The sequence below is a fragment of the Penaeus chinensis genome, chromosome 42, assembly GCF_019202785.1.
Source record: "Penaeus chinensis breed Huanghai No. 1 chromosome 42, ASM1920278v2, whole genome shotgun sequence".
NCBI classification, from domain to species: domain Eukaryota; kingdom Metazoa; phylum Arthropoda; class Malacostraca; order Decapoda; family Penaeidae; genus Penaeus; species Penaeus chinensis.
The window spans coordinates 3,370,883-3,383,382 of record NC_061860.1 but is presented as its reverse complement, the minus strand read 5'-3'; the positions used below and the strand labels follow the sequence as shown (position 1 = coordinate 3,383,382).

Sequence of the window (12,500 nt, the reverse complement as noted above, 5' to 3'; positions counted from 1 at the left end):
GTTCTATATGCTATATTGCTCTGATTTTGAATATTCAATGAATTATGCTTATTGCAAATGATAGTTCACATATGCATTATTATTTGTTGTGAAAAAAACAAGAGCCCATATCTGTGTTCAAACCATATAAAGACTTTTTTTTTTATGTGTTTTTCCTATATAATATAATACCTAATTTTGGTATTTAATTCATATTGCTTATGGCTGGAGGGATACCTGGATACCTGATATCATTGGTTTAAGACAGTCATTTGCACACTGATATAGTTATCATGATTTGGTAAAATACTTGTGATATTACACCATTATTAAGATTAGATAAATAAGTAATATGTGGATAATCATAATTTCATCATAATCACAACAGTGGTATGCAGTCTTACACCAATTTCTTTAATGAGATGATTTTGTAAAAAATGTTGATTTCTTTATTGCTGTATGTGGATGCATTGTAAGTAGTTTATGAAAAAGGAAATATACAAGAAAATATAAATATAAAATGCAACCGAGTCTTATTACCTATAGGGGTACTGAAGATCTTTGTAAAGCCACTTTTATTGGAGATTTCAGCTAAAAAAAAAAAGAGTACTGCTGTCAGGAAATAGTGCATAAGGGATTCTGTTAAACTTTCTGTTGAATCGACTTCCTAAAAATGATGGAACACTCACCAGTATAACGAGTTTTACCCAATGTGTGTGTTCTTTTAAGGAGAACTTGGACAGTCCACCTAACATCCTCCTGTCTCCTTTTCCTTTTTCCTTTCCCTTCCTTATTTCCCCTTCCTTCTTCCTCCACCCCTCTTTCCTTCACTTGGTCTCACTAATTAATACTGTCCTCTTGCATGGTTAATGGCAATTGGCAATAATCAATTTTTTTGTTATTTTTATAAATATAAATATATGTTGGATAGCTTTAGCATTAATGAAAACTAACAGTGTCGAAGATGAGGAATTTGTCCTTATAGTGATAATAAAAAGGCAAATTTTAAAAAACATTTTCATAACTATAATAACAGCAACTATGAAAGGAAGATGATAATAAGGATTTTGAAAATTATTAAATATGTCGCTTAATATAAGTGTCACAAATATCTGGTGACACTATCTTGTGATGTCAATATTACTAACATGTATAGCCTTCAGTTTTTGTTTCCACAGCTATACCATTTGCTTTAAAAGATTTAACAGGCTTTTTGTCTTATGTATATATATTATACCCTTTGTTTTTTAATAAATTAGCTGGTTTTTTATCTATTATGCATATCATTCCTTATGGTCTAGACCAATGGTTCCAAGCTGGCGGGCCCTGGAAGGCTAGCAAGGGTTATTATTACAAGGTTAGCAATCATTCTTATTTTTATTATTATTATTATCATCTTAAGCCTTGGTTGAAAAGAATATTATAGGCCAGTGTGCATAGGCATGTATCTGTGTTCATATGAAAAATATACTGTGGAACCATATTACTATTAGTAGTAGTAGTAAATTGCAGTAGTATTATCATTATTGTCTTTATTTGTACTATTTGTAGTAGTAGTTGTAGTAGTAGTATTACTGTTGCTGTTGTTGCTATTACTACTTTATTATTATTGTTATTTTTGTTTTGATTATTGTAATTGTGATCATCATTACTATTTTTATTATCATCACATAATTCTACTCGTGTTTCCTCCGTCTGACAACAGCGCAAGCCCACTCATTACAATACTGTCGTTTCTTCTGCTTTCCTTTTCCTTATCTTCGCCAACCCTTTCCCCTGTCCAGTTCCTAAAGTGTGAGAGCCGTGTTGAAAGGATGGAAGGATGACCTTGTGCTAGTCCCGAACGACCTCAGGGAACCATGGGCAAGGTATTCCCATGATTAATTGTCTAGCCGTCAGGGGTGGGCCTTTTATCTTCCACAGGCTTACATGGCCAGTAATGAAGATTTTATACCATTATTAGAGGTACTGAGGCTTGCTCCTATGTCTAGCCTCCCCATATCTAACCCTTCTGGTTTACCGAGCCCTGACTCTCCTTTGATCATGGCTCCGACCACTGCTACTAGACCCCCTTGTCGACACGTGAAGTCAACTTCACCCATTCCGAATCATCTGATGCTTCACAATGTATTAGGATAGTGTTTCGGAATTGATATGGCTAGGGCCACGCATCATGCTAATTTGTGCAATGGAGACCTCATAGACCATTTGTAGTGTCATAATTATGCCTTACTTTGAGGGACTATCAAGAGCCTAAATATCTAGAGGAATAGGTATTTCGAAGCCGTCCGTGTCTATGTGGATCCAACGACACCAAGAAACTGGATCTATCAGAGACGAGGTCAGAAGTGGGCGCCCAAGATGCACGACGGAAATAGACCAAGTAAATGTCATTCGAAAACTGTAAATCAATGTGTTATATGAAAGACAAATAGGAAGCTGGCATTGAAGTGCATGAATATCATGAGCTAATGAAAACCATGTGATAGTGGCAACACCCCTTGCAGATGTCTGGATTTGAGTGGCTAGTAGTTAGTCGCCACTTCCCCATACCGTTAGTCATTTTCTTCCTAGTTATTTTTTTTTTATTATTTTTTTAACAATCCATAACTACTTTTAAGGGCTACGGACCCCTTTTGTTCTGCTGCAACATCTGGCTGGACTTCACATTAAGCTGCACCCTGCAGGCTTCTTGAGTGGGGTCAGGGAGCTGATGGATGTCGGGTGCGGCAGATTTACGGAGTATATGGAAATCCTGGATGAAATGTTTCTACCATCGGTGAAGGCCATGGTGTTCCCCGACCCAGAACCATTTTACCTCGTCCAGGATAACAGCCCCATCCACACGAGCAGTGTCGCAAAGGCGTTATTTCGGCGACACTCCATTGAGAATATTTGCGCAGGAATGGGCATAGACTTCCCATAAAACCGTACTTGCAGTCGTCATATCGTCGTTGCCCAAGTAATCATGCCATGTGAGTAATTACGCATCCATTACCCAAACTTCCCAACCTTGCACTTCAAAATGCGTTCCACGGTTGAACCCAGATTGTATTAACTTCAGTCAGTTAACAGCCCCTCATAAAATTAAAAAAAACATCAGCTCATCTTCACCGTATAATACGAAACTCCATGGCTGGCAAATTCATGTTTCCTCTGTAAAATCATCCACACCTGTCTCTGAAGTCTGGCGGCGGGTCCATAAACTACCAGGGAAGTATCCTCTTCATCCTGCTCCTGAGATCCATATCCATAATAGCCTCATCTCTGGTCCTCTTCAAGTAGCTACTGAACTTGCTGCCTATTTAGGCCAGGCCAGTTGCGGATCTCTCCTTTCCCCTCACTTAGCTTCCTTAAAATCAGACAAAGAGCGCACACCCATCTCCTTCGCCTTGCCCTCTACAGAATCTGTTATGCATTACAGTCATGCCGCAACACCCTCGAAGGTCCAGATACATTACTGCATGTTACAACACCTTCCATATGCTTCCTTGTCTTTCCTTCTTTCAATATTCAGTAACCTATGGACAGCCGGAAACTTTCCTATCCACTGGCGAGAAACCCTTGTACTTCCTTTCCTAAAACCAAACAAACCTGATACCCTTTTTCAAGACTATCATCCCATAGCACTCACAAGCTGCCTATACAAATTACTAGAAAAGATGGTTAATACCCGGCTAATGCAGTAGCTCGAATACCACAACCTTATCTCTCTATATCAGTTTGGATTTCGCTGATCCTCTAACCTACTTCGAAACACAAATCACATAATTTACGCACAATGATTCAGTACTATCTGTCTTCGCGATCTAGAAAAAGCATATGGTGCCACATTTATCATTGCTGTAAACAGATTAGTTTCAGCTCGACCATCAGGAATTCGGTCATCACTGTACATAAATGATCTAGCTATATCTGCCTCTGGTCCTTCCATATTTGTTCTTCGTCAGCTTCTCTAGTCTCTAGATTTTCGACCCCTGAAACATTTTCCATCAAGTTTTTCTCGTTCACATAAAGGCACCCAACCTCTACTCCTATATGATGCCCCTATCTAATTCCGCCCTTCAGACAATTTTTTTACTCCAAACTTTCCGCTAAAGAAAAAACCCGCCATCGCCTCCGACTGACAGACTCTTACATATATCCTGGGATTAAAGACTGCAAAACACTTCTCCGTACTAGCTTAAGCCTATCTACTCTTCATTATAGCTATCATATATATTCCTCTGCCTCTGCCTCCCTTCTCAATCACTTTGACATAATCCACCATAGTCGTCGTCCAATAGCCCAAGGCGCCTTTCAGTCCTCTCCAGCTGAGAACCAAATACTGAATCAGGCCTGCCAACCCTTTCCCGACGTCGCGCTCTTTAGTCACTATGAAACTATGCTCGTTTTCACCAATTTTCTCTTTCCAAACTAACTGGCCCTCAATTCCTTCTCCATATCTTCTCCTGTGCTCCATGTATACCTACCCCTTTCCCTGTTCGTATGGATGCCCTGCTCTCCCATTCACCCATTCCTCATCTCTGATCCTTTCCTCTTTCTGCCCAATCACCGCCTTGTCCACAACCCACCAACCCCGCTTGTCCTCTCTCCCCGACCCCCTAGCCTGGCGGACATCCTCTCAGAATCCCCTGTTCAACTGACAACCTGTTCTCCTTCCTCAGAAGGATAAATGCTCCCCGTTTTATCTTTACCTTTTTCTTTGCCTTCCCCCCTTCTGTCAGTCTCTATCTTACCCCATTTATTCCCCTTACTTTTACGCCTTTTACTACTATACTATCTAATAAAGAACGCCTTTAAACCCCTCTTGCCACAATACTTTATCATAATGCTATCTGACCTTTGATGTGTAGCACATTCATTTTTTTTAAAGAATTAAATATTATTATTAATATCACTATCACCTTTATTTTTTGTATTATTGTTGTTGATGTTATTATTATCATTATTGTTGTTGCTATTATTATTTTTTTATTATTATTATTATCATCATTATCACTATTGTTATCATTATGATATTACTCTTATTACTGTTATTATTATTATCATGACTATAATCATTATTATTTTTATCATTGTTATCATCGTTACTAAAATTATTTTACCCTTTTTATTGTCATTATCGATATTAACGTTATCTCTATCGTAATTATGGTTTAAATCAAAGTAGCCCCACTCTGTCTTGATGAAAATCCTAGTTGGCAACTTCGGAGATACGCATTTATTTTCTTGTTTTTTTTTTCGATGATTATTTTACCATTTTTTCTTACAGAACCATTTTAAAAAGAAAATGCACTGAAAAAGACAGTAAAAAAAAAAAAAAAGACAGAATCGATAACATCACATTAAGCCAATATGAATACAGCGTGAGATAACACACAATTATTTTTTTTAAATAATTTATTCGATATTGTTATAATTACCAGAAGTAAAGCCATAATTCCTCTCTCTTATATATGACAACGAAGAGTTCCTTACTATTAACCGCCGTCAGATGCTCTTAGGGGGAAAAGTCAGTTCCAATTTAGGGTTCAACAAGCTAAATGGAGGTGGAGCTACCTGGTTATGTATGCCTTGGTTTTTGTTATTGTTTTCCTTTTCATTGTTGTTGTCATTGTTAGTAATGTTGGTAACAATAGTAGTAGTGTAGTGATGGTAGTAGGAGTAGTTGTAGTAATGGTTGTAGTTTGTAGCAATGATATTAGTAATGGTAGTGTCAGTAGCAGTAGTAGTAGTGATAGTAGTATTAGTAGCGATGGTATTAGTAACGGAAATAGTAGTACTAATACTACATGTAGTAGTAGTCGTAGCAGTAGTAGTGATGGTAGTAGCAGCAGCAGTAGTAGTAATACTATTACTCGTCGTAGTTACAGTAGTGATATTAGTTATTGTGATATTAATAGTAGTTGCTGTAGCAGTAGTAGTAATACTAGTAAGTTATAGTGAAAGTAGTAGTAGTAGTTGTAGTAGTGATCCTACACTAGAAAAAGCCAGTAGTAGTGACAGTAGTAGTGTAGTTATAGCAGTAGTGGTAGTGATAGTAGTATTAATAGTGATGGTAGTAGTAGCTGTAGAAGTAATTGTAGTTGTAGTAGCTTAATAGGAGTAATAGAAGTAGTGGTGGTAATATTAGTACTAATAGTAGCAGTAGTAGTAGTTGTAATAGTAGTAGTAGTTTTAGTAATAGTAGTGATAGCATTGATACTTGGGGTAGAAGCAGAAATAGTAGTACTTGTAGTAGTGGTAATAGTGAAAGTAGTAGTGGTAGCAGTAGTAGTAATGATAGTAGTAATGATAGTAGTAGTAATTATAGTAGTAGTAGTAGTAGTGGTAGTAATGGTAATGGTAATGGTAATGGTAGTAGTAGTGATGTAGTTGTTGTAGTAGTAATAGTATCAATAGTAATAGTAACAGTAGTAGTAATATTAGAAGTAGCGATAGTAGTAGTGTGATAGTAGTTATGGTAGGAGTGGCAATGATGGTAATGATAATAGTTGTGATAGGAATATTAGTGGTATTTGTGATAGTTTTAGAAGTAGTAGTAATGGTAGTAGTAGTAGTAGTGACAGTAGTAATTACAGTAGTAGTAGTGATAGTAATATTAGTAGTGATAGTAGTAGTAGTAGTAATAGTAGTAGCTGTTGTAGTAACAATATTAGTTTTAGCAATATATGTAATGATAGTAGTAATAGTAATAGTAATAATAGCAGTAGTGGTAATATCAATACAAGTAGCAGAAATAGTAGTAGTTGTAGTAGTAGCATTAGTAATAGTATTAGTACTAGTCGAAGTAGTTGAAATAGTGGTAGTTGTAGTATCAGTAGAAATGATAATAGTAGTAGTAGTAGTAGTAGTAGTAGTGATGCAGTTGAAATATTAGTAGTAGTAATGGTAGTAGTAGTAGTAGTAGTAGTAGTGATAGTAATAGTAGTAGTAGAAGAAGCAGCGATATTAGTAGTTGCAGTAGTGGTAGTAGTAGTGATGGTAGTAATATTAGCAATAGTCATTCAGAGGGAAGGCAACTCGTCGACATATATAAATGCCATTTGATGGAGACAAAATTAATTAAGTGACAAAGTAAGAGACACTTCTCTTTGCTTTTTTTTAAATTTTTTTTTCATTTTTTATCAAGACTCAAAATATTCTAAACATTTTTCCGAAGCGACTGAATTAGTTCCATCCTATCAAAAGAATCGCTTATCCGAAATCTTTCTACGTAGCTGAAATTTGAAATCTGGGACTATTTGTGCAAAAACATATGCAATCCTTTGATAAAAGCATTCGGAAACTATTGGAGACTAAATTAGGAGATTCCTGTACTTCATTTTTTTTTTTTTTTTTTTTTTTTTTACATGTTTATGAGACACTTGTAGTTAGTTATGATTATTATTATTTAATTAGTGTCTTTATTATTTAGAACATCGATGCGTCTCGTGGTCTTATTGAAATTGTTCTTCTTATATGATCAAAATCAGTATAATCAATCCATCTCATTCATTTAAAAGAGAAAACAAATAAATAAAACGCAGGGGACTTGAAACATAGTGTGTTTTATTTTTACACGAACCAATTTACATAATCATTTATACATTACAGGCAGCATTTGTCATATGTTTCTTTTGTCTGAGTACACTTTTAATGGAAGAAGCAGGGCGGCAATGGGTTCAGAAAACAGAAATCTCATCCGCGTTTGGAAAATTCTCTCGAATGAAGGACGGCCTGGTCGCTAGGTCGCTCTGTACCAATGTCTTTTGCGTGCGGTTAAAAAGCCCTTGGCATGGAAACGCTGCTTGAGGCCCAGGGGTTTGCTGAAGACCATGGGCACAAAATTTCACCTGTTTTTTTCTTGTTTTGGTTTTGTTTTTGGTGTGAAGACGAATTCAGGATTCTATATATCTCATTTAGATTTTTTTTTAAATCTATATTTCTTTATAGCTTTCCATGTACGGCTGTTCAACCGAATAATTTGTTTTTCTCTCTCTTTTTTTTTTTAAAGAACTTTGATAAAACCGTCAATTTTATTAATAGGATGAGATCAGTTCAAATAACCATTATGTACACCCTGCGGTTGTTACTTAATATCTACGAAAATATCTCACATATATTTCAATAAATGATTCAACAAAAATATGTCAATATTTTAGGCATTACAGAAAAACTGCCACATTACACGAACTTTTTAGGCCAGGGCACAGTATCGCTTAAATCATCCCAGGCTTATATATATATTATTTCATATGCACATACACGTTTGCCTGGTATTTAAAGCATACTGGCTCTTAGTCTATTCAGCTAATAGTACACATATAAAACAGATCCATCTAGCAATATTATACTAGTGACGTCACACCGAATCCGTTAACGGGAGTGACGTCATATCATGGCGTCTTGTGGTACTTTTTTTCCTCTCTCTTTCTCTTTCTCTCTTTTTCTCTCCATTTCTCTCTTTCTTTCTCAATTAGGCATCGTTAAGAAAGCATCCTGCATACCAATGGACCCTGTCTCAGCCTGGGAAGGTTTATCAACTGCCTATTCCGTATAAGACGTTGGTTTGGTTTTGAAAATCAAATTCAACGGTTTTAACGTATTGCCAATTTTGTACCGATATTATTTTTTTTTGTTCTAATTTTTGAACTCATGAACTGTAAATGAACGGAATGATTTTTTTTCGATGTGGTATTAGTCTCAGGTTAATGTGTCAGTAGAGATAAATAGTAAATAAATAATTATAAATACGCTTGTGATTCTCCTGTCATTTGTGCCAAATAAACTGTGCATGTGTATAAACATCGAAGAAATTCATAATATCACGTCACTGCACATTAACCTTTCATTTCGCTTCATGTTATCTCTCTTAAATTACTTTTTCAACATCATTAATATCCAAAAAAAGATAAAAAAGGAAAGAAAAAAAAAAGCCACTGCAATGAAGTGACTCGATTTTTCACTTCAAGAATAGGCAGTTTAACATGAGGTTTCCTGCGCATAGCCTATACACTTCTTTTCTCTCTCTCTCTCTCTCTCTCTCTCTCTCTTTCTCTTTCGCTCTGCCACTCTGCCCTACCTTCGCTGTATTGGACTCAGTCGCCCCCAAAAACAGCGCTACGAAAGTCAGTTAATACCAAAAATATGCAGATCCTCTATTCGAACAATGTAGTGTAAATATACAGAAATCTCAATGCAAGTGTGTCGCCTGCATTCGTCCTCGCACTTGGCAGCACTGTATGAAACTACTTCTTCTTCTCTTTCTCTCTTTCTCTCTCTCTCTCCATATTTTTTCCCGATAACGCCTACCTTACCTCAACATTCATTTCTTTACATTGCCATGCAAATATACTATAGCAAAGAAAATAATTCCATCAATAATGGAGTAGAAAGCAAAATATATACTTATAACACCCGAAAAATTCTATACAAGTATACATGTGTCAAAAATAATTAAAGCTTATGATATTCCCGCCAGATCTTTGGCTACGAGTAAAAAGATCCGAGAGTGACAGAATGCAACATTTGTTCATTGGAGTAAGTTTGTATATTGTAACTCGCAAGAATTTGCTCCTCGCCATACACAAACCATTTACGTCCAAATAAAACCAGACAGAGCATAGAAACACTTTACTTCTAAGTTTTGGATATGTGTTTCTTTACAACAGGTCATTGTAAGATTATAAAATTATTCTCTGAAACCAGAGACAGTTCGCACGGTAACCAGAAGCCACAATTTTTTTTTTCTTCTCTTCTTCTCCTCTCCTTCCTGTACAACATTTACGAATATGGTTATTTTTTTGTCATGGTTCAAGCATTTATTGAGCCATATATGACAAGGAAAAAATCCTATTTATACCTTAGTGGGCGTAGTATTTATCGGCAGAAGTCATGTATGGTTCAAGAGCTCAAACGCCTTTTGGAGAAGCACACATAGACACGGAACCACCAGCAAAGAGCGCCTTAGTATCATTAGCACACATACTCCACACACATCTCAATAAACCACTAGCGCACACTATTACATACGGGGAGCATTAAGAACCAAAACAGAAACAAAAAGAAAAACAACAACATAAATATATATCACTAGTGCACAACGCTGTCCACACAGCCGGGGAGGGAGGGGGGAGGGGGAGTAAGGGGGGTGGAGAGGGTAATCACTAATATACACGTCATCTAATTGCAGTTAAGAAAACTGCCGGGAGACACTGACACAGAGCTCTTTCATAGTCACGAGGTTAACCAACATATATGCTGTCCGTAAGCTGACAGGAAACAGGCTCCCTTACTAAGCTACAACTATACACAATACATGAAGATTTTAGGTCAGTTCCCCCAGTCACCTCCAACAGACCTTTTATTTTTTTTCCTTTTTTCTTTGTTTTTAGCTTAGGTTTTGTCCATCAATACGAGGTTTTGATGTGTTTTAAATCGGATGATCCTCTTTCAGAAAGATATATTTGTTCGGGTTGAAATGGTGCTAGTTCATGGGATAACTAACGAGAAGGAAATTTAAATAAAATATTGAAGGGTGGCAAGAAGGCATTACACAGCTCTGTGAAACACCCATACAAGCTTAACATACTTTCCGGAATAACAATTCATATGTCTTTTTTTTTTTCCTTTAAATTCTCTCCATCAATGCAACAATCATTCATTAACATTCGTAAACTACAATATAATTTTTTTCAATATATATCAAACGGGTAACTCTTAGGATATGTATTGGATATGGTTGTCACGGGATTTCATAAAAAAACAAAAGACTGACGTTGTAAAAGTGATATGTAAATAAACACCTTGTAGGTAGGTAAGCGCGTAAAAGTCGGCAAGGGCGGTCTATTGTGCGCATAATGGTGGCTTTTTGAAGGCTTTGTGTCTGTCTGTCGCTAGGGAAAGACAGACAGACAGACAGACAGACAGTCTCGAAGCCACCCATTGCTTGGACTTGTCAAGAGGAAAACGCTATGATAGGAACCAGCCATTATATAAATTTTCTTCTTCTTCAGATCTTGTATTTTTCATTTATTTCTGACGTACGTATTTGCTTCGCGTGCGTCATTTTTTTTTTTTCTAGGTCTTTCAAGTTTGCACACTCGTCTCCCATCCACGATAGTTTATTCATTTTTTTTCCACAGTATTTTCATTTTGTTTTCAGTATTTATCTATTTATTTATTCATTTTTTGGCTAAATAAATTACAGGCTGGTTCCAGAAAGAATTTTACCCCACTGGAGAAAAGGCGATCGGATCCTCCTCGACGGCGGCGCTAGGGTGTTACGCCCCCCTGGCGAAGGCGGCGATCGTCTTCTTGATCCACCTGACGGTTGTCGGGGTGATGTCGTCGTAGAGGCGGGCGCGAGAGCCCTGGGCACACCCTGTGGGTAGGGTGGACACGCCCACCAGCTCCCATCGCCCCGCCCACTCGCACAGAAGACCGCCTCCGCTTTGTTCTTCGAGCTGTAGGGAAAGGAGAAAATATGAATATACGAGATGTGGAAAATGGAGAAAAGAGAGAGAGAAAAAAAGAAAAAGGATATAAATAAGAGGAGGGAAGTGGGGTAAGAGAAAAAAAGGGAAGACACAGAGCGCAACAAAACAGTAGACCAGTGGTTCCCAACCTTTTTTAGCTTGTTACCCAATTTAGCATGCCACATTAAGCATGTTACCCCTTTCACAAAATGTTGTCAACATTTATATATATATGGCTAAACTAAAACACTAGAGATAATTTCTTTTATTTATTGTATTAGTACATTTTGCATCTGAGTGACTTGTGTCCTGAAGCATACTTGTGAAAATACTTTTCGGTTACCACACACTTAGCTATATATTTTTTCTTTTCTAATACTGTATATTAGTTTTTGATATTTATTGCTATTTGGTTTAGCTTTGTTACTTACTTATAATAGGTTTACTTTACAACTTAAAATACTAAGACTAAGTTAACATTCATCCTAATACCAATGCTTACTTGATTTTCAGAATTCTTAACATTTTTCTGTCACCCCTCCGTTACCCCCGAAAAATGGCTAATTTACCCCCAGGTTGGGAACCAATGCAGTAGACCAAAAAACAACAACAAAAAAAATAAATACGCCTTTACCCCCACCCTCATCAAAATTCAAACCCCAACCAACCCACCAAATACATAAATATATAAACAGATAAAAAACAAAACAAAAAAACAAAAACAACATACAAGACAGAAAACAGACAAGACAGAAAAAGAGATACATTTTTGTTTAAACTTACAAGGCAGCGATCTGTGGGAGTAATCTGTTGTGCGCAGATCGTGTTGTCTTTGTTTCCGTGCAGGTGCTTGCAGGCCGCGGCGGAGGTTGCAACGCGCAGAGTCAGCTCCACCAGAGGGTCGCCTGTGAAGGAGGATGAAGGAGCCGATGTAGAATGAGTTTGACAATTGACATGCAGACACGTAACACGCATACACAAGCACGCGCACACACACACACACACACACACACACACACACACACACACACACACACACACACACACACACACACACAC

The 12,500-nt window shown here is 37.0% G+C and overlaps 2 protein-coding genes across 2 annotated transcripts in view; one reads left to right on the top strand and one right to left on the bottom strand.

Moving 5' to 3' along the window:
* Positions 1-505, top strand: part of LOC125047799 (pleckstrin homology domain-containing family M member 1-like) — a 9,731-nt gene extending 9,226 nt beyond the window's left edge. The window contains exon 10 of the mRNA XM_047646249.1: positions 1-505. This exon is cut by the window's left edge and continues 791 nt beyond it. The gene's annotated coding sequence lies outside the window, so the exon portion shown is untranslated.
* A 7,010-nt stretch (positions 506-7,515) lies between these two features.
* Positions 7,516-12,500, bottom strand: part of LOC125047872 — a 6,583-nt gene continuing 1,598 nt past the window's right edge. The window contains exons 2-3 of the mRNA XM_047646406.1: positions 12,225-12,346; positions 7,516-11,429 (exon numbers count right to left, since the gene is read on the bottom strand). Of these exons, the coding sequence (XP_047502362.1) occupies positions 11,239-11,429; positions 12,225-12,346 (313 nt within the window). The 3' untranslated portion in view covers positions 7,516-11,238. The remainder of the gene's footprint in view (positions 11,430-12,224; positions 12,347-12,500) is intronic.